The 23,843-nt window shown below is 39.5% G+C and overlaps 1 protein-coding gene across 2 annotated transcripts in view; it reads left to right on the forward strand.

Annotated features, from left to right (window-relative positions):
* Positions 1 to 23,843, forward strand: part of IGFN1 (immunoglobulin like and fibronectin type III domain containing 1) — an 877,552-nt gene that overhangs the window by 450,399 nt on the left and 403,310 nt on the right. For both annotated transcript variants that reach the window (XM_044076544.1, XM_044076545.1), the window contains exons 15-17: positions 4,484 to 4,780; positions 5,935 to 6,234; positions 7,524 to 7,697. In XM_044076544.1, the coding sequence (XP_043932479.1) occupies positions 4,484 to 4,780; positions 5,935 to 6,234; positions 7,524 to 7,697 (771 nt within the window). The remainder of the gene's footprint in view (positions 1 to 4,483; positions 4,781 to 5,934; positions 6,235 to 7,523; positions 7,698 to 23,843) is intronic.

Here is a 23,843-nt window from a genome sequence, read left to right on the forward strand (position 1 = left end):
ATTATAACTGATTAAATGTGGGTCTATATTAGAACACCGAACATTCAAAATGTCGAGTGTTCTAATACAAAACCCTAGCAATAAAAAAAAAAAAAAACATCAAACATTCGGAACAGCAAATTTTTTCCTAGGAAAAAAATTGCTGTTCCAAAACACATACACACAACACAAGCACACCAAACAAACAGCAATCCACACACATACACCTAAACTCTAACACCTAACCCTACACTAAACTATACAAACACCACTAACTATCCACTTACCTTAACCCAAACCCTAATCCTAAGGTCCGTCACTATTGCACAGTCACCTCACCCACATCCTAACTCTAACTCACCTAACCCACCTGTCCACACAATTGCACACTTACCTGACCCGCACCCTAACACTAACTCACCTAGCCCACCCTAACCCACATGTCCACACAATTGCACACTTACCTGAACCCAACCCATAACTTTCCACCAGAGCGCTGAAAATACTGAAGCAACAGAAACGGACAACCGAATTCTTTCCCTAGGAAAGAATTTGGTTTCCTGTTACTTTGATATTTTCAGCGTTTGCTGAAAATGGGTCGATATTAGAACACCCGACATTTCAAATGTTTGGTGTTCTAATATAGACCCATTAAATGTATATGTTTTAACAGAGAATTCTGGAAGGGAAGAGATTAATCTCAGTTCAGCTAATTTTGAAAAATAGGTTGAAAATTATATGGTTTGGTTTAGGACATAAAGATTTTATCTTACAGGTCTGACTGCAACTAGAGACAAACATGTCTGGGAAAACCAGGACTAGGAATCTTACTGTATTGCTCTTAGGAAATGAAGTAATTGCTACCCGGGAAGGGTGAAAGTTTTTGAAATTGCTTTATAGTTTTCAGATGCTGCAGCAGATCTTGGCAAAGCTCTAAGTGTGTATTGTGCTGGAGTCAGATGATCAGGTTTGATGTCATTCTATAACCAGCACTGAAATTATTTTTTTAGTTATTAGTGAGAGATATGATGGAACTCTCTCAGCAGCACTTTATTCTTTGGAACCTGGCAGGAAAAATCTCTTGAAGATATCTCACACAACCTCACACCTCATCTTGCCTTGCTGTAGTCAACAACTCAGAACTCATCATCTCGCCTTGCTGTAGTACATAACTTAACTAGGGAATAGTAATTCTTTAGTCAGTCAGGAAAATATAGTGAGATTAGTTAAGTATTGTTTTTTCTGCATCTGTGTGAATCTATCCGTGTTATTTTTTATATGTCCTGTGACTGAAACTCTGGTGTTTATTGTAAATAGATATTCAGTATTCTCATATTTTCTGCTTTATTAATTATTATTAATTAGTTCTATACCTTTCATTGTGGCTGGTCTTTTAGAGAATACTTTTAACATCTTAAGAGTACTTATGCTTAATGCTTATTTTAGTGACACTGTGGCTGCTCCTGAAAGCCTTGCTGCATTGGTCAAACTCTACCATTTGTATTAATATTAATTTTACTCGGTATAATTGGTTACCCTTATAAGAGCCTTAGAGTAGCTGACTGGTGGCAGCGTAATTATTTCATAGTTTGGTCAAAGGGGGCACAGCTGGTAAATCTGTACCAGCCTTTCCCAAGAGTGTGTGTGTGTGTGTGTGTGTGTGTGTGTGTGTGTGTGTGTGTGTGTGTGTGTGTGTGTGTGTGTGTGTGTGTGTGTGTGTGTGTGTGTGTGTGTGTGTGTGTGTGTGTGTGTGTGTGTGTGTGTGTAAAAATCAAATATCCAAGTGTGTGTGTCAGCTACTTGGAACAGGGACACAGAACTCCAAATTGGTCAGTGTGGAGTCTTGTTTGGGGCCTGGAGAGAGAAAGAGAGTACAGTGCTTCCTGTGTGCTCTTAAGGAAAATTGTTCTTGGTGCAGAGAGCTGCATCTGAAAATACTGTGTGTATCCATTTTTGATCCCTGTTGCCATCTCTCACTAGTATCAGTGGTGAGGATTGAGGCTCCTTGATGACTGGCCTGTAGTAGGGACCATCACAGATGGAAGCAAAGAAACTGACTTTGATAAGAGTTAACTTTACCCCATCTACCCACACTGATGTACCTAGTATCCCTGAAATCACCATGGAACAGGTCTTAAAAATCCCTGTCATAAACTAAAAGTAATACTTCCACGGCACCAGATAATATACCACGCTGCATTCTCATCAGTGCCAAGTATGTACTATCTGAACTTGTACTTAAATTTATAAACCTCGCCTAATCACGGAGTTTGTGCCTAATGGCTGGAGTACAGCCACAATGACTCCCCTACAAGACAGCTCCAGCATAGATACAGGCAGGTATAGGTCCATTAGCCTTATCAGCCTTATATGAAAAGCCATGGAATGTATAATATCACAACTCATTTATGCAGCTAAAGCAACTTAACTGATCTAGATCCCACTCAATTTGGTTTTGTGAAGTGCAGGTCCAGACTCCTTAACCCAGTAAGCTCCTCTGAAAGGTTGCAGAGGCTGTGGACAGTGGTCACTCAATGCACACTACTTATCTTGATCTGCCAAGGCACTATCTCCCACGCGTGCACTGTTAACAAATTAGACAAACTCACTGTAAACTCTGCATGTTATCCACTGGGCTGCAGACTGGCTATCCAACATATCCCAGATTAGATCCCAGACTGTGAAAGTTGCTGGTACTCTCTCTGAATGTAAAACTATAACCAGTGAGGTACTGCAGGGATCAGTTCTGGGCCTTCACCTCTTTGGCATTTATACTGCAGACATCCATATCAATATCCCAGAAGTGTGACTGACAAAGTTTGCTGATGTCTGTAAGACGAGCACTGCTAAACAGTCATCCACTGATGCTTAACAGCTCCAGCAATGGATAGAATATGCTCATAACTTGCATACTGAAAACAGTCTGAAGTTCACTGCTAAAAACTGTAGCATTATAGCACTCATTTAAAAACCTGTTCCACACATATGTTTGAAATGGTGCTCCTTTTCAGACAAACAGTCATAAGAGACCAGAGTACTCATGTAGAAAATTCTCTCTCATTTGATCATTATATTTCTACAACAGTTGTGAATGATTCTATCTGGTCCAATTAATTTCCAAAGGAATGTCTTCAAGATGCAAAGAAGTCATTCTGCCATTAAACTCTTCCCTTATCAGGACCATCACTCAACACAATGCCCCCTTTATTATTTATAAATCGAAGCGCATTGCTCAACTAGAAAGGCCGAAAGACCTTATCAAGAAAAAAAGGCCTTAAATCTTTCAAACACCTCAGTTAGCACAACTCTCATTATATTTAATAGCCTTAGGTGACCCGTGTATTGTTTTTTTGAGTCATGAAAGACCCAGTCCTATTTAAACTTCTCTTTGCAAAATCCGTGGTTCTTCAAATGCCAGCACTACAGAACCAATAACAAGAATTGCTGGATAAATAAGGTTACTAGCTCAACATATTCCCAGCCTATGGAATAGGTTACCACTGCAGACAGAGCTGTAGCTGTTTTGTCTAGCACCTGTTCTCCAATGTAGAGCCTAGAAGAAAAATAAGCATTTCAGCTTACATGGCTATTTGCAGCAGACCCACACCCCCTCAACTCTTCAAGTGAAGAGCACACTGAAAAAAGAAAACAACATACTGGCTATAAAAATTATGAAGGAAATGCACTTCTGCACTTCTTGATCACTTTCTCTAACATTCTGCACCTTAGTAAACTACCCCCTTTGCCCCACATGTAATATGCCACTGACTGGAGGTCAAAGTACAGTGGACTACTTTTAAGGCTAGTCTTGATAATTTGCACAAAGATTATCATGTACAGTCCTGCTCAATTTGGAAAGTAAGAACTATTAATGGACACATAAACTTATAAGTGTGGCTTCTTAAAGGTGTATATAGCTAGGCATCTTATAGTCCTTGTGAGCACTTGCCTAGTATAATTCCTATGTTCCTGTGAGAGAGCTGATTCTGCCAAGAACATACTGGAAGATCCCAAGCTCCAGAGTGTCTTGACTGAGGTATTGGACCGTGAGGAGTTTAGTCAGAAGGTGCAGGATTATGGGTAGAATTATGTATATGGTCCTATGTAAGAATAAGGAGGTCAGAGATGGACTATTAGCCTATACTGAGCAGGTGAGTGTGTGGTTTACAGATGGGGAGAGACAGAAATCTAAGACCAAGGTGATTTACAATTTCATGACAGGGATGTGGACTACGGTTCTGAAATTTGCTCATGGTTCTTTGTCGATTTAGCGATATTGGTAAGTGCAAGTATGCATTTTTTTTAATGTATGAAGTCTGTTCTTGGTGTAAAATAATACTAAACATTAACTTTGTCTTCTTATTGATAACGATCATGACTCTTAGACAAAAATAATTTGTTAGCTTTATTTATAATACTGAATATATAGGAAACACTTGAACATTCCGCTGTTCCAATGATAATGTAATATTAAGATTCTAATTTTCTGTGTTGCTGTACTCAGATCCCCCACAGGTTGAGGAGGGCCTTCTGCAGCAGTTAGCAGAGAAGCCACTGGTAGTGAAAGCAGGACAGAACACCACCATCAAGGTGCCATTTGCAGGACGACGACCAATAAAAGTGACCTGGAACAAAGATGGCGATGAACTTTTAGAAGATAACAGAATCCGTGTAGAGAAAGCTGACAACTTCACACGTCTGTCTATCTCCAGCTGTCAGAGAAAGGACAGTGGGAACTTACAGCTGAAGCTAAAGAACGACAGTGGCACTACAGATGTTGATGTTACTCTACTGGTCATAGGTATGAAACCTGAATAAGATAACAGGTACAGCAGTCTGCAGGTGAATGCAGTTATAGTACCCTACAAATGATCAAAGGTTTACCAGTCTGCAGACACAGATGTAAGCATAAAATCCGCCCAAATCTGTTCCCATCTTTGTTCTCTAAGTGAAATGCAATATTCACTGAACAACCTGAAAAACTGGGAGGCTGACTCACCCAGACTCAGTTAATAAAGACAATGGCTCTCTCACTGAGCATGCAACTGTTGAAAACCACTGTGCTTTTTGAGGATGCATGGATCACTTTCCTCCTAATTCATTGCACTAAGTAGACAAAATTGGACTGTTCACTGCCAGTGTGCTCAGTCACCCAAAGGCAGTGTTGCTGTAAAATGTTGGTATAACTGGGATTATGTCAGTATATGTTTGTTGATATTACAAAGAATTTTTCTGTTGCACTAATTTCCACACTGAGAGCATCACTGTGGTGTGAAGGTTTGTACACAGAGACTTTGGGGTTCTATCAAATGTTGAAATCACAAATCAAATACTGTTTTTTACTGTATGATGGCATGGTATGTAAATGTTTTTTAAATAATGATGAACTGATCTTTAAACTAGTACAAACAGTGCAACTGCTGTGCCTTCTGAGTGTATTTCATGTAGCACAAATTCACAGTCAGCATAAGGTATACAGGAAGAAACAACATTGCACACTAACATGTGGGTGTTCTGTCATTTGATGTGTATCTTACAATAAATATTGCTCCTGTATAAATCCATGACTACTAAGCAATATGGTAGGTGACAGTTTTTAAACTGAAAAACAATATACAAACAAACAGGCACGACATATTTACATAGAAACTGTTCATTATGAAGAAATCTATTTTCAGACATGGTCTCAAAGTGGGTTATGCTGCGAGTGATTAACTTTCTTCTGGTTGGGTGCAATTCTCCCCTTCCCTTTTCCCTAGTATTATAGTTTCCTGTGCTGGTATTGTGTAAGATTGCAATATGAATGGATGTGTTGCCTTTCCCCAAGGTCCTGCAACAATGCCATTAGTATATTAAATTTGGGGGGAGGGGGTCTCAATAGGCATTAGGAAACTACAGGTAGTAATGAAGTTTAATCAGTAGTGTATGTTTTATTCATCTATTCTGTCCACCTAGACAAACCTCAGCCCCCTCAAGGCCCTGTGGAGGTACTGGAAAGTTCAGCAAAGCAAATTACAATCAGGTGGAAGCCACCTAAGGATGACGGAGGCTGCCCTCTCCAGCAGTACACTATAGAGCGACAGCAAGTCGGCAGGAACACCTGGATCAAAGTTGGGGAAGTGGACAAGAACACAACAATTTTCTCTACCAACAAAGTTGAACATGGGAAGAAATACTGCTTTAAGGTGCGGGCGGTGAATTCGGAGGGTGCTAGTGATGGTTTGATATCTGAAGAAGTGATGGCTGGCACTAAAGGTAGGAAATATATATGCAACAGTTTACAGATTGTGCCCAAAAACAGTAACAAAGTCTGATTGTGTTTATTTTAATCTGTTTAATGCATCAATTGCTGAGTACACTACTATGTGCTGTGACATACAGGCTGTCTCAGGTATTTTTTTTCCATGTGCATTTAAAAACCCTCTGATGTGAAGGCACACATTTGCAGCAGACAGTAGAGCCTCACTCATACAGCTTCAATCTGGTATACAAAGGAGTTTCCCACAGAGGTCTGTCACACCAACAGTGTCACCTTCCATGGAAGAGTTACTGTGAAAGGTCTGGCTATTACAGCAACCCCATGTATTGCATCATGGACCTGTATGTCCACAGTGATGGGAAAACTCTGCCTCATTTACTAACATGTTTCCTAATAAGTCAGTGATTTATTTCACTCTTCTGTTTCCACAGAGCTGATTTGTAGACTATACTTGCTGTATCTAGGTATCTCAAACTTTTAAAAGGGATTCCATTTACTAACTGTGCTTATATGATTTGGGAAGTGAGCTCCAATAGTATTTACATTTTCTGCAGTACCACACTCTGACTTGTTACACACCCATATATTACTGATGAATGCCTCAAGGGCTTGACTTATTAATGGAGACATGCAGGTTTGGTATGTGTCCTAGAAACTGTGCAGCAGTGATGTTTTCCTACATTTCAGAGTAGTTTTGAAATGGATTCCTTATACTTTGTGAAATACCACCTCACCACTGTGTTCCATTCGTTCTATGAAACTCCATAGGATGCATCGGGCTGTGGATGTGCATGACGGATATCTCTAGATATTGACGGATATCTCTAGATATAGATTTCATAGCAGTCACCCATGTGTAGAATGTAATACCATACTGAATGCCTGGTTACACAGTTACTTACCAAATACCTCGTTATACAGTAACTTACCTGTAGCAAGCTTTCTATGTTTGGACACAACATTTTACATTGGAACACATCCTATCAAGATTTATCAAGGTTGAACTCAGTGGTGTACTGAATATTTTAGTCTGAAAGACAGACTGTAAGAACATTACACAATGTTATACCATTTATGATTTCTGTGGAAAACTGGGCATAATTACCCATTCACTGAAGGAAAAAAAAGGAAAGAAATAAACAAACAGTTCTTCATTGCATAGTTACTGTATTCTTAAGACTGCTGTGCTACAGAGTAAATTGCTGCTATCATTCATTAAGTGTTCAAGCATGTCTTAAACTAAGGGATTTAAGCAGAAAGTGAATGTTTTTCATTTTCCTTTCAGCTTATCCTGGGCCTCCTCTTCCCCCCAAGATTGTTAATGCAAGCAGCAAAGCAATAACTCTTAGCTGGAGTGCTCCCCAGAACACAGGAGGCTCACGGATCCTTGGTTACTTTTTGGAAAAAAGAAAGAAGGGAAGTTTAACCTGGACATCTGTTAATGAACAACCAATCCCAGGTAAGGATGCCAATAGAAGGTTTTTCTGCCCTACAACTAAGACATTTTGCTTCTAAGATTTGCACAACAGACAAACAAATATCCATGATCAAAATACATGTTGAGTATATTTAAAACACTGCATTCTGTAGTATAGCTGAACTTGTGAAATGAATACCATTTATGTTTTTGCATGTTTAGCTCAGTAAGTTTTTCACACATCCAAATTTAAGATTTTACACTTTGATGCAATAACTTTGGATATTCAGCCTTCTGGGGGTATGGCTATAGCCACCCATCCATATTAGAGAATAATTACAGTTATCCACATTTGGTACTAACTTTAGTCACCCTTCCATCTTTGGATATGGATCTAATCACCCATTCCTCTTTGGGTCATGGTGTGATTGCCTGTTGTCAGAATTTCATCATTTTGTAGTGGGTATAACACCTCTTTGTAGGTGAGCATGTTGAGTATGGTCTGTAAGACATCTCCATATACTGCCACCCATGTCCACAGTTCATGTCAAGGGCAGAGTTCTTGAAACCACATGGCCTGCTTTCCATTTTTATATTCTCTAGTCACATAAGAAAAACTTCTGTTTTTTCTGCCATTCATATGTGAACATTTTATTCTGTACTGTTCTTCAAGCTTCTAGTTTGCTTTAGTCCAGTCTTGACCTGCTCAAATACTGCATCACCCCTCTTGAGTACAAGACCTGATAGCATATCCTGATGACTGCAGTCTACTTTAGACAATATCATAGGATTATAGGAGGTTACTAAGGTAATGGCCCTGTGGCCCTTACAAGCCTAGCCAAGAGTTTATCTCCAAAAAGAAACCTCAGTCAGCACCTGTTATCCCTGTCAATGAGGGACACAGGTGAAACCCCTGGGACAAATTTGTGGTTTCCCATTACTCATTAAGGTTGTGCTTGAAGAGGGTCAGAAAAGTACTCTGTTTGACGTGTATGTTAGAATCAGGGCTTTTGAGTGGGTAATGCTCGAGGAGTTAGACTTACGGATATGGAGCATCTCTAGTAGGGGCAGGGTCTGAGATCGCCTTGTAGGCGAGACACAAATCACCTCTGAGCAATTTGTATGGTACCGGGTAGAGTGATATTGATTTGAGGCTGTCTGCATAGGACAGGTGTTGCAGCCCATGGATTCTCTTTGTGAGATATTTCTGTGTCCTTTCCAGTTGGTGCAGATGTTTGGAGAGGTACATACCAAATGGGGCATTATACTCAATTACTGGTCTAATGAGGGAGGAGTATAGAGAGGTAAAAACCTCCTTTTTTTCTGGATGCAATCCCTTTACTTATGAGGTGAACCAAGTAAAAGGCTTTTCTGACCACTGCTGCTACATGATGGTCGAATGTGAGATTGTTATCAACCTGAGTACCTAGGTCTCTCACCACAGGTTGTGTGTTTAGGTGGTTGCCTTTGATATGGTAATCAGTAGGGGCCAAGTTTTTGCTGAATGGTATGATGATACATTTTTTTGCATTTAGCTTGAGGCCATGACTTTGACACCAGTCATTAGTTGCTGTGAGACCCTCTTGCAGTATGTTAACATCATTTGGGGAGTCAATGACAGCACCCAACTTACAGTTGTCCACAAACTTGGTCAGCCACAGGCCTTTTGTCTTTGCCTGGACCTCTGAGAAGTAGATGCCAAACAGTAGAGGTCCCAGGACAGATTCCTGGGGAAATCAACTAGTGACAGATCTGCTATCGGAGGTGGAGGCACTTATTTTGACCCTGACAGTCCTGTTGGTGAGCTAGATGGCCATCTAACAGATGAGACAGGGATTTACGCCAAGTTGTGTTAGCTTTCTGATGATGCCTGAGTGGAGGATTCTGTCAAAGGCCTTGGCCAAGTCAAGGTAAGCTGTATATACTGACTTTCCCTCATCCAGGGCCTTGGTGGCAGTCTCAAAGAAGTCAACTAGGTTCAACAGGCAAGATCTGCCCTTGACGAATCTGAACTGGGTGGGATCATGTGCTTGGAGATTGCCTATGTCCTTGGTTATGAAACCCATAATAATATGCTCCATGGCTTTACAGATCAGACTTGTCAAGCTAATGGGGCAATAGTTTCCAAGGTCAGTATTGGCACCACCTTTGTGCAAGGGGATGACAATAGCAGTTCTCCACTCTGCTGGAATGAAGCCTGTACTTAGGCTGTGATTGAATAGGGTGATCAATGGAGAAGCCAGTTCTTGCTGGAGATGGTGCAGAATACAGTCTGGGTTACTATCAGGTCCCATGGAAGCTGTGTTCTTTGCCTTGGATAGGGCCTTTAACACTTGATCTACAGAGATGTGAGGTGCGGGACAAGTATCAGGGATGTCAAAAGGGCCTTTGGGAGGACAGCGGGCAAAGTTTGCACTGAACCTATCTGCTAGCAGGTTGGTTAAGTCAACAAGATCAGTGTAAATGATACTGTTAAGTACTAATTTGGGACAAACCTGGGCTTTGCCATGGAGGTTCCTGACACAACTGAAGAAGGCTTTGTGCTTTCCCTTTGTTTTGGAGGCTAGTTTCAATTCTTATTTGGAGGTTTTCACTAGTGATCTAATTTGTGTGTTGAGGCTAAGGAGGGAGATTTTCCAATTTGGAATTTGTTCCTTTTTACCCTTGGACAGCAATTTCTTCCTTTTGTTGTAAAGCCTGTTGATAGAGGATGTCCACCAAACAGGTTTGTGTTTCCTTGATGAGCAGGTTTTAGTTCTGTTGGGTATGGCTGAGTCCATGCAGTTTTACAGGTACTTGTATACTGCATTGGCATACCGTTCAGCATAGTTGTCTGCATCATCTGAAGGGGGCGGTGGTGTGAAGCTACAGATACCCTCCCTAAGGAGGTTGCAGTCAGCCTTTGAGAAGTTTTTTAGCTTGATTATGGCTGGGGGAGGGTTGGGTGGGATAGAAACTTCAAACGAGACAGTCTGATGACCAGATCTCACCAGGGAAGAACATACTACGGGGACTGGTGCAGCAGTTGCCCATGTTGGTGAGAACCAAGACCAGAATGTTATCTCCCGTTGTGGGGGATGAGATGAGCTGGTCTAGTGAATTAAAAGTGATGAAGTCAATGAATCATTGAGTGAGTGCATTAGTGCAGGAATAGTTCACCCAGTCTATGGTGGGGTAGTTGAAGTCACCAAGGATCAGTAAGGGGGTACTTTGATGGAGTCAAGTAGATCCAGGTAAGAGGAGTGGGTGTCCTGAGTCATGGAGGGGGGTTTATAGCTGGCTATAACTTGGATGGGTGTCTTGCCAACTGTCAGTTGAACTTGGAATAGTTCTAGTGCTTCATGCTGGCAAACCAGTCTGGAGGTGGGCCTGTTCGTATTTAAGGAATGTTGACAACTCAGGAATGTCAAATTTACCGAAAATACCACACTTCCGGTTATGAGCTACAAACGTTTTGCAGGGGGGCTGCACCCCCACCCACACCCCCTGTTACTTATATATACAAAGTCCGAGATCGCACTACAGTGAGGGAAAGGGTACATTTCCCCATCCCCACTATAGTGCAATCTACATTCAAAATGTTGAATCCACAATAGCAAATGCTAGCGTGCATTTGCTGTTGTGATTTAAACATTTTTTTTCGCTCAATTGAAAACTTCCTTTCGGGATTACACGCTCACAAATTGCAGGTACGACATTATGATTGTAATCCATTGTGCATTTGCAATTGGTTTTAGAAAATATCATGTGCTATTTATGTAACACTGCAAATAAAAATAATATGATATATACTCAACTTTTTGTATCAAAAATAGCAAATTAATGGTTCTATTCTAAAACAAGGGTACAGAGTCAGTTTTTGAGAACTAATAACGTGAGTAAAAGAAAAAATAAATGATTACAATTTATTTGCGTGAAGTGATTTATGGCTGTTTAAACAAAAAGTACGATCATTTTTGTATGCCTTTATGCAAAAAGTGCTTACACATTCCTCTGGTGTGGGAAAAAAGCTCAACAATAAAGGAAATACATGTGGGTGAATGAGAACATAGTCTTAAAAAGATCGGCTAGAGCATATTAATGCTTTAGATGGTACTGATGCAGACTAGCACTTACTGCGTGAAGAAGTAGAGCCCAATAATCCACTCATCATAGCGGGAGATGACACAAGTGTCCCTGGGTTCACAGTCTGCAGGAGTTACATTGCTCACTTGCATTGAGCACCCAGCCCTGGCAAGATTGTTTTCATTAAGCAGTACTGCAATCCAGCCTAAAGGCTGCTACAGCCTGTTTTAATGATCCAAGCACCATATCCATGTGGGATGCTGCTACTTCTACCAAGCACAGCATGTTAGGTGCAGCCTCCAAGCCTAGCAGTGAGTTTGCTATCACAGATGGTAAAGGATACTTGCTGGTGTCGCTAACAGAATGTTTCAATGATTAGTTTCATGCTTAGACATATCCTCACTGCAGGATGACAAAGTGTAATGACTGTTCTTTTTTATGTTGTTCTCTGAGTGGACATTATCAGATATATTCATGGAGCCTTTTGTGCACCAGGAATGAATACATGCTGTTTTTTAAGAGGGATGACTTCCCCGTTTGCCACCGCAGGTGAAGGGGAAGGAGTAGTGACTGACCTATTATGACCTCTGCTTTTCTGTAGTAATCATTTGGATGTTCTCATGATCTCCTGCATGACATAGTTTTGGCTTCACTTTGTGGTGTCTGATTCTGGTGACACATTTCCAGGGGACTTTAGAAAGGTTTGTATGCTATGCTTTTGCAACTAATTTTCATAGTGCTCATGGAGAGACTTTGCTAGACTTGACTGTTTATTTAATAAGCATTTTACTTAGCACTGTAAGCAGACATGGGCAACTGCATATCGTCTGAGCTGTACTATGCAGGCACTATCGCAGCAAATAGTATTCCAGATGAAATACTCCCAGAAGGGTCCCATTTTTAATAAATGTAATGAGTGCAAAACCATACTGACTGTCCTGTACCTTGGTATCACCAGCTAGACCACTGAAAAATCATTCAAAGAGATAGCAGGTTAAATCAGACATTTAGTAACTGCAGAACATTTTAGGTTCCATAAGAGGAACCAAATGAAGTATGAAAGCATTTTGGAATGAACAGAAGAGCTATGAAGGCTAGGAGAGAACTGCAAGTAAGTGAAGGGTTAGTATATGTGGTACAGTATGACATATTTTATGGAAATATACAAAGGAGCCTGTCCTATAAAAAATCTGATACTTCATCAAGCATTAAATATAGAAGTACAACTGGTAGAATTACAGAAGAATGCAGTGGAATGTGAAGTTAATAAAATCTGTATTCCATTTATCACTCTCATGAGTTGCATATGACTTCTACAGCAATTCTATGAACAGTTGTCAGTGTCCATGGAGTTTATGGTACAAGAAAAGAATACAAGTAGATTTCCAGTCCTTTCTTACATATCACTCATGCAGTGCATGCACACCTCAGAGAATTCACAGTCACCAGTCAGCATATTGCATGTCTTTGGATGGTGCGTGGAAACCAGAGTACTAGAAGAAAGTCCACACAGACACAGGCAGTACATGCTAACTCCACACACAAACCACCCCAGCCAAGAACTGAACCAGAGACTCTCTTGTCTTGAAGTGACAATGCTACCTTTGCATTGCTGTAACTTTCCTAAAAAGCAGACATGTTTGCAGTGTGGAACAATGTCACAAGCAGTCAAAAGGAAATACAATTTCTTATTTTTCCTACCAGTCACTGTTGACATCCCATAAGGATCAATATTAGGCCCCCTCTTATTCAACTTGTTTACAAACAAACTACATATTGCCATCGACCGCTCTATCACAGTTCAATATATTGCCAACTCAACCCTTATATGTGTAACCTCATCACTACCAACATTTCAGGAGATCACCTAAAATTTTTTCACTGCTATCCAAACTTGCCTAAAAGATGCAAATCTACCTTTACATCAAAAATATGCTGTTCATACCTAAACAATAACAAAATGAAAAACAAACTTTTGAAATAACCTCAAACAACAACATAAAACTTGAAGCCATAATCCAAACAAAACTTATGGGCATCTTAATTGAAATTAACCTCAAACTTCACCAATACATATCTATTGGTAGCCGTTAAAAATACACACCAGAAACTTGGCTCCCTCTATAGAACCAAATGCTACCTGACAGACAATGCAAAGCAATCACTTGCATCTCCCTGTCTTCTTCTATCCATAGTATATGCCTCACTTATTATTACAAACCTAAGTACTACACTTAAAGCTAAACTATGTGCCTGTTACAATAATGTAGCCAAATTTGCTATCTATAGGGCTCATTAGTAGAGCCCTTTAACAAATACACTGGCTTGACCTACCTAATTAACATACTCACAACTTATTACTGTGCACAATGTTATACATGCACCAGAAAGATGTCCAGCACTAAAAGATACCCTGCAGCAGTAACATCAGGTAGAGATTTTCTCTCAACCAAAAAACTTAGTGTAATAACTGAAGCAGGTGACTCATATAAATAGACAGCCATGGTGGTACAGTGGTAGCGTTGTTGCCTCACAGCAAGAGGTTCTCCTGTTCGATTCTCGGCTGGAGTACCTTCTGTGTTGAGTCTGCATGTCCTCCCCGTGGTCGAGTGGCCTCCGAAAGACATGTGTGAATGGGCATGTCTTCGCTGAAGGTTGGGCAATGGGCTGGCAACTCGGCACCATAAAAATCTACTGCCAATCATTAGTGGACCGGAGTTCCACTGTGGCGACCCCTAACTGGGAAAAGCCGAAAAGACCAACAACATATCTAAACTCTGGAACACCATCCCAACATACCAAACAGACCATAAAATTTTCTGCCTTCCCTTTATTAAAACAACACATAACCTACATGTGGTTATGTACATGCTCCTCACCTGGGCACCCCCCCTTATCCTCATCTAGGTGACACACCTTTCTACCACTTCTCCTCCTCAATTACCTTCCTATCTTAATCCCCACTTTACGTTTCAATTTCTCTCTGACCTTCTCACCGCATCCATTTCCTTCAAATATTCTACACCGTTCTCTTTTAACCATGTTCTATGTCAGTATGTACCCTAGTATTCCTACCCCCACTATCCTTGACTCATTAGCTATATAATGCCTTTCTCCCTCTTCAAACTTTAACTATTATCTACCTATCAAATAATGTTTTACACTCCTTACTTCAATTTTATTTATTCGTAACATCTATACTGTAACCCTCTTTACCCACCTCTCTAAGTCAATTCTAATATCTAATCAAACAAAACGGTGCAGCATTGTAAATGAACCAGTGACACACAAAACAAAATGGGACACACAAGACAAAATGCCAGCAAGGGGGTCCAAACATTGATCAAAACAGAGATTTAATTGTTTGTTTGTGTCTTTCGGCTTTTCCCGGTTAGGGGTCGCCACAGCGGAACTCCGGTCCACTACTGATTGGCAGTAGAGTTTTACGTGCTGGCTTGCCGGGCCTAACGCACAACCTTCAACGAAGGAACGCCCGTTCACGCATGTCACCACACATAAGACGCTCTAACTGAGAATCGAACGGGCAATATCTAACTGTGAGGCGACAACGCTACCGCAGCACACATCTCACTCTGGAGACCATCAGAATACAAGTCATCTTGAAATGCAACCTAATAAAATACAAGTTGTCCTAAACTATTGGTTAATTACTACCTAATTAATGTTTGTATGTTACATTTCTATTGCTTTCTTAAAGTGACAGTACTTGTTCATTTGACATAGTCATTGACTAAACACTACAAATCATAACACAGTGTGAAACAAATTTCAACTATAAAACATTATCTAAAAACCACATTACAACAGAATACTTAATGAATAAAAATATTGTTACTAAATGCACAGTACTAAAATGTTGCAAACCCTTCCTGAAATTCTAACGTCTACTGGCCTTCAACTGTAAAATGGGAGAGACGGAGGTGTACTTATTTAAACCTGGTGGGAAGGTGGCACCTAATCTAAACTGCGATACCAATTCACACTTAGCTAATAGATTTTTCCAGTCCCCCCTCATGGGCTTTGCACTAAATGCTCTAAAATGCCAAAAAGAAATGTCTTAAAAGAAGGGCAGGATAAGGAATATTTATACAGAGCACTGTTTTCTTTTTTATTAACAATATCTTAAGTATGTTCATAAATACACATCTTAAACATATGCTCAGTTTTGCCTACATAAAATACAGAACAGCCTGAGCATAAAGCCAGGTAGACTACCCCTTGCATAGCACAATTACCTCTCTGAAAAGTAACCCTAGATTTTGTGATATTCTCTAACAGAAAGGTTTGTTTCTTGGCAATAAATCCACATTGCTTACAATGCCCACAGCACATCATTCACACTTGTATTGTGGTAATGCAGGGGGACTGGTTGATGCAACATTCAAAAGATTTTTTCAGATTAGATGCTGTCTTAAAAATAAAAGTGGGTTCAGACCCAACAATATTATAAAGAACTGGGTTGACTTTAAAAATGTTCCAGTTTTTCTTGTGAATGTCTTTAAATTCCTTAGAATATTTACTGTACTGTAATACCAAAGCTTTCTCATACTTTCCCCTTATTTTGAGATGAATACTTGCCTTCTAGGCCATTGCCTAAAACTGGTTTATATTTACCCTCTCTCCGATCTGCAAAAACTTCTTTGCAAATCGAACTTGCCAAGTTGCTAGTTTTTCCTCTAACCAAAAACATTTCCTTTAGCTTACCTGACTCTCCCTTCACCTCACCTTGAAGGGATGTCATTCTGGCCACCCTGATACAGCATCTTTTCACTAAACTCTTTTTTTGTGAAAGGGGGTGACGACTGGTATAGTGTAAACAGGAACTGCAGAACCTTGTTTTCCTGTAAACATTAATTAGCTCAACATACTTATATCCATACAGTGTCAGGGTTTAATTCTAATCTTCTCTCTATTCCAAGTGTAAGTAAATTGTAAAGAATCTGTGGTGTTATTTAAATATTCTACAAAAGAGTGCATCTTATCCTCAGCACCATCCCACAACATAAACATATCATCAAGGTGTCTGAGGTAAAGTTTAATGTTTTGAAAAAAAGGGTCTATTAAAACATATTTCTTCTCTCAACTAATCAAAACCAAGTTAGCAAAACCAAGCTAGCAAATATTGGGGTGTAGGCTGCACCCATAACAACCCCCGTAATTTGTTGAAAAAAACTCTCCTTCAAAAATAATATAATTGTTCTCGGGAACTATGGAGGTCAATTCAACCATCAGATTAATTTTTTCATTAGATAAATGGGATAACTGATTGGGACTATCATGAAAACAATTCCAAGATTTCTGTCCTCTGAATCACTGTGGACAAGTCAACAACATCCACAGTTACAAATATGAGATTTTTTCCAAACATCCTTTTTCAACCTTCTCAAAAAGTCCCAAAAATCTTTTAGGAGATGGGGGGGACCACTTCATAAATGTGCTTCAGCCATCTATCGATAAGAACTGCCACAGAATAGGTTTTAGATTCCTAACTGACACTATTGGTTTAAACATGGGATTTGAAACATTCTTATCTATTTTGGTGGGAATAACTGGCTTTGGATTCAATAAAAAACTAAATATCTCAGTCTTTTCTTTTGTCTAATAAATATTCTTCCAAAAATAAATCAATTCTACGGTATGCTATGTTCATTTGATTTTTAGTTTTTAGAAACAGGGGTGTTAGAATGCACATATCTAAAACATACAATATTAAATAAACAGCCTGCCATAATGTTTAGTCCAACAGTCACACCTCTGATTTTACAGGAGAAATATGAATACCATCCTGGCCACAGAAGACAGGATTAACTTGTTTTCCTTACACAGGTGCTGGAGGGATCATGAGAGTTTGCCAGGACTGTCTATATTTGCTTTGTGGGCTTGGTTAAGGCATATAACCATACAACCTGAAAAGTTTTGTGAGAAACATTATAGTAGTGCAGAATGCTAGGGTCACTTCTGCATGATATTTGGTCCGTGTTCTTAAACAATGAGAGCTGTGTATGCCTTCTTGGTGTTAAGTCAAAAACATTCAAGGTGGCTGTAGGACACCATCATGGATGTGTTTTGTGTTGTTTCTTTTTCTGATTTTCATGGACAAGATATTATTGTGGCCCAAGGTTGGGAGACTTCCTTCCTGAGATTAAACTGCCCATGAGTGTGATCTCCTGCATGCTTTGGAGCAATTTACTTGTGGGATGAGAGTCAATCCTCCAAATCAGAGATCGTGGTTCTCCTCCAGAAAGGAGAGGATTGTGCACTTTGCAGAAGAAGGAGAAGCAGTTAACTCAAGGGGAGGAGCTTTAGTATCACAGGCAAAGTTCTCAAACAGTATCACTGCACTTAAACAAGATCTTGAAAACACTAATTAGATGTTTGCGTTAACTAATTCTGACCCTTCCATAGTTGCATCCCTTCTATACATAACTCAAGAAAAACATTTCTGAATAATTCCATGGCTCTACAAATCAAGTTCCAATCAGTGGATTACCAAAGAACTCAAAGCCTTATTCAAAGTCAGAGACTGCTTGGGAAACATAGAAGAATGGGTCTTAACCAGATAATACAGCCCAGTTTCAGAATCTGTAAAAACTAAACAAATGAGCATTGAAATGTCGCAACGTCATCTATGTGCTTTCCCAGCAAGCTACATCCTTTCATAAGCTTAATTCTAGAAACACATTAATAACATTATGGGCTGGAACAGGCTTCCCATGCATGTGAAGCAAAGTTCATCCCTAACTCTATTCAAATATAACTTGGAAGAATGGATGGGAAATCACAAATTTACCCCCCTGGTTTGGCACCTATGTCCCTAATGGACAGTGGCAGCCTGTGAACACTTGATGTGTGCAAACCTATATCATAACTTTAAAATACCTTGAGGTACTGACACAGATCACCAATGTTTTGGTAAACTTGGCTAAGCTTTAAGTGGCTCTTGAGCTAATAACCTAGCAACCACCTATGGACCTATTCCTAACTATGGCCCTCCAGGCCCTGAATATTTTCTTCCCTTGTTCCCTTGGTTGTGAATGGAACATCTTATATCTCTTACATCATATCTACAATCGCTGCCTCTCTAACAATGCTAAGCCTCATGCTTGGAAACAAGCATCCAATTTACCACTTCCCAAAGTCCCCAAACCCTTCTCAGCATAAGACCTTAGACCCATATCCATATTTCCATTGCATGGTAAACTCCTCAGTTTATTCTCAGTGATTATTCTCAGTTAGCAAACTACATATAAAGCTACTCTTTGTTATCTTTTAAACCACATAATTTTGGGCTGATCAAGGTGCCATGACTGCCTCATGTGCTATCTGATGACTTCCTAACAAGAACAGATAAAGGACTTCTAACGGGTGACATTGTAATGGATCTAACAAAAGCTTTTAACCTTGTGGAACCAACCTATTTCTTAACTCTCTCATCTCTGTCAGCATCACTTCCAAAGCTCTTGGCTGGTTGAACACATCCTTTCCCATAGAACTTTCAAAGTCAAAACTAGCCCTGCCATTTTCTCCACATCCAGCCTACTAAAAGGGGGTTCCCTAAGGATCAATCCTCTCTTACTCGCTCCTCTTGAGCTTCATTAATAACCTTCCTATGACACTACCACACATCCCTCATTCTCATCACATGGTTATTTATAGGCCTCACTCCTATGCTACCATTTTAAAGTCAATACTAGAAAATATTCACCATCTAGCTAAGTGGCTACATGATTCAAGCCTTTTTCTCAACTTGAAAAAAAAAAACTCTCCCCCAAAACGGGCACATCCTTCACAACATCCTTAACCCAAAAGTGGACACAGAAATGGCTTGATAGCTAAATCTCCAACATAAACTCCTAAAAGCAAAAATTTCCAAAGCCCTATTCTGGGCCAAAAAATCTCCCTCTTCCTCTTTTCACGAAGAAGGAATGCTAAAAGGAAAGGTATTCTTCAAGCCCAATCAGAATATGGTCTTCCTCTTATTTTAGCTGTTTCCAAGAAAAAACTCTTCACTTTACAATTTCCACCTAAACCTGTAAACCTATAACCCTCTCATCAAATAGGAAGTGTGACAACCCGCCACTGCCAACCAATATGTGACATGGATATCCCACCTCTGGGCCAGTACTCAAGGAGCCTCAATCCTTACCACTAGCACCAGTGGAGGGATGTTCACTGGGATGCTAACAGGTACACACACACTATTTCCAGATGCAGCTCTCTGCATCAAGTGCAATCAAGCACAATTTCCCTTAAGAGCACACAGAGACCACAGTCAGTCCTGGGCTTGTTTCTCCCTCCTTACCAGAACCCCAATAAGACTCCCCACTGGCACAGCTATAGAGATGAGTCCTTAGCCAGGATTCCAAGTTAACTCCTCCAACACTCTCTCTGTCCAACCAGTGCTTCGTTGTCCCTGCCCAAGTAGCTGACACACACACACTCTTTGAGATTTGATTTGGACACTGTATGATTTAATTATTTCAGTGCAGTGTTGTGTTGTGCAACTGTACAACAAAAAGCATTTTTGATTATTTTTTGTTTGTGCTAATGATCAATTTATTAATAATGCTTACACCATGCAGTAAAAGTAAAGCAGAAACAATTTTTGAGGCTACCTTTATGAACACTAACATGTTTTAGTTTATTTTCTAGAATTTGTTTATTAGCAACTTTTTCTTTATGCCAAACACAGTTCTGTCTCTTAGTTCCTCATCCCCTTCAAAAGTGACACTGCTGTAAAAGAATTTGCAGTTCTAACATATAGCCAGACATATTTTCATATATTCTTTGGTTCCCTCTACATAATCTACGATTTTTCTACATTTAGCAAAAATCTTAGTTCTAAGCGACTTTGCACATTTTCACAATATGCATGTGTCATTTTTCTTTCTGATTTACTAGTACTAGTAAATTGCCCAGAAGTCCATACACTTTGGAGCCTACTGCATTAAGTAACAATAAAGTATTTTGGGTAATTTCTGTCTTGCAACTTTTCCAATAAAGCTCAACATTTTCAGTAGTAGTTTCTTTTCCTTTTACGCCATCAGTGGTCGCTGACAAACAGTAACTGCTTCCTTGCTTTTGTACCTGCATTAAAGCCACTAATTAGTGTCACAATGCTAATCACATAGTGATTTTTTTTGCAATAATCGCTTATATATTTGTTTTAAAGGTTCATTCATGTATTCATTTTAATTCCAGAAGTCACTCTTCATACTGTCTTTACTAGCTTGGTAAATTGTACTAATTGTACTCTTAGCCAGGGTTACCATGCATAGATTGTTTATTATTTGTGCTTGGAAGTATGTATGTACAGCGTGTACACATGTATTTGTGTTTTGATACTGAGTTGTCTAGCTGGGTTGTGACACATTTTCAGTGCAGATGCCTGGACAGAAAAGCTCCGAACAGTTCCAGAATGTGTTCTGTAAACGTACTAAAGAATCATGAGATGTATACATCACAGACTGTCATTACTATAGGCACAGTGAAGATACAGGATAAAACATCCTTGTGCTAAAAGCTCCATACAAGTCATAGACATTAGATTATATAAGGGGCACACAGTAAGAACAAAACAGTATTTATATCACACTGACATTCCTATGTATATGTGTTACATAAAACATACTAGAGAAACCTGATATAAAAGCGCCATATAGATTACAGATCATATATTACTTAAAAGGCACACAGTAAGAGCATAACAGCATATACATTATACAAACATTCCTACGTACATATATAACTAAAACATCGTAAAGAAGCATGACAATTCTAAGCTAAAAACCCATACAGGTCATAGACTGATATATTATATACAAAGCACTGTAAGACCATAACAGCATCTATACCACACTGACACTCTTACGTGCATGCGCACACACACACACACACACACACACACACACACACACACACACACACAGACACACACACACACACACACACACACACACACACACACACACACACACACACATAACACACACACACAGAATATATAGATGTATGGATTAACTTACCTTTGTCGAATGACAATAATGTCACCATGCAATATTTTGGACACCTAATAAATGACATTATGCACCTCAACACACCACTACGCATATGCAGAGCATCAGTCATAGTGCATGCAAAAAGTTTACAACAAACACCAGAAGAAAACATTGTTTTTTGCAAGGGGGCAAGCCCCCTACACCCCCCACCCCCTGCTAATTATATATTATAACTCCAAGATCTCACAATTCTCAGGGAAGGGGGCAAATTCCCCAACCCCCAAAGCCAAGAATCATCCAGTCTGCTACTTTTGTCAACTAGTGTCAACCATATGTTTAGTTAACCAAAGCACCATTTACTGTTTGACAAAAGTAATGGTTTCCATATATATATATATATATATATATATATATATATATATATTTTTTTTTTTTTTCAGCCCACCCAAGTGGGTTCCTGTCAATCACTTTGTTTACAGTACTAGCATGTTGTTCATTGGATGTTTTACTAATGTGACTTTTGACACACATTTTATTCATATACTGCTATTTGCTTCTTGCATCCATTTTCTGAAGAAGTTCTGATACAGTAAAAGAATGAAAGCTTAATATACTGGTGTAGGTTGTTTTTTTTCTATTATTCACAGTTTGAATTTCGAAGTTTTTTTTTTGTGTGTTTGTGTGTGTATATATACATCTATATATATATATATATATATATATATATATATATATATATATATATATACACACACACACATATATATATATATATATATATATATATATATATATATATATATATATATATATATATATATATATATATGGTCTCACTTCATATTGAAGAAATGCTGCAATATCGAATTTCAGCATTTCGACAGTATAAAGCCGAAACTATCAAAACACCGACACCTCACATTCACGAAACCACAGCATCGAACACACAGCATACAGCACACAACATACAGACCATAACACCCACACCATAAAACAATGATATACAACACAACACCACACAAACACACACCTACACTACACAAATGCAGGGAGGAAAGCCCCCCTGCACCCGCCACACCCCCTACTTATATCTACGAACTCTGATATCGTACAAAGAGTAAAAAAAAAAAAATCACACACAGCCAACACACACACTCAAACCTCAACCTCCCTACCGTAACCCACTTGTACAAGTTACAAAAACACTCACGCACACTGACTCACCTTAAACTGCAGACAACAACCCAGCCAAACACTTCCGTAGTACAACGTAAATTCAAAAGCGCGAATTCGACATAGTCCTATTCACGATTATGCACTTTTGTTATTTTGAGGTTTCGGCTTCATGGACACAAATTGCTGAAATTTGATATTTCAGCAATTCGTATATATGAAGTGAAACCAAATTTTGGAGTGAGTTGGATGATGTGGTGATGACTGTACCCAAGGGTGAGAGACTGGTGACTGGAGCAGATTTCAATGGGCATGTTGGTGAAGGGAACAGAGGGGATGAGGAAGTCATGGGTAGGTATGGTGTTAAGCAAAGGAATGCAGAAGGTCAGATGGTAGTGGATTTTGCAAAAAGAATGGACATGGCTGTGTTGAATATGTATTTTAACAAGAGGGAGGACCATAGGGTGGCATACAAGAGTGGAGGAAGATGCATACAGGTGGATTATATCTTATGTAAAAGGGCCAGTCTGAAGGAGATTGGAGACTGTAAAGTGGTGGCAGGGGAAAGTGTAGTTAGGCAGCATAGGATGGTGGTTTGTAGGATGACACTGATGATCAAGAAGAGGAGGATGAGTGTGAGGGCAGCACCAAGGATCAAATGGTGGAAATTGAAAAATAGTAATTGTGAGGTGATGTTCAGGGAAGAGTTAAGACAGGCAGTGGGTGGCAGTGAAGAGTTACAGAATGGCTGGGTAACTATAGCAGAGCTAGTAAGGGAGATGGCTAGAAAGGTGCTTGGTGTGACATCTGGAAAGAAGAAGGAGGACAAGGAGACCTGGTGGTGGAATGAAGAAGTACAGGAGAGTATACAGAGAAAGAGGTTGGCGAAGAAGAAGTGGGATTGTCAGAGAGATGAAGAAAGTAGAAAAGC

Source organism: Protopterus annectens, chromosome 7.part0 (assembly GCF_019279795.1).
Source record: "Protopterus annectens isolate FY-2018-M chromosome 7.part0, PAN1.0, whole genome shotgun sequence".
NCBI lineage: Eukaryota > Metazoa > Chordata > Ceratodontiformes > Protopteridae > Protopterus > Protopterus annectens.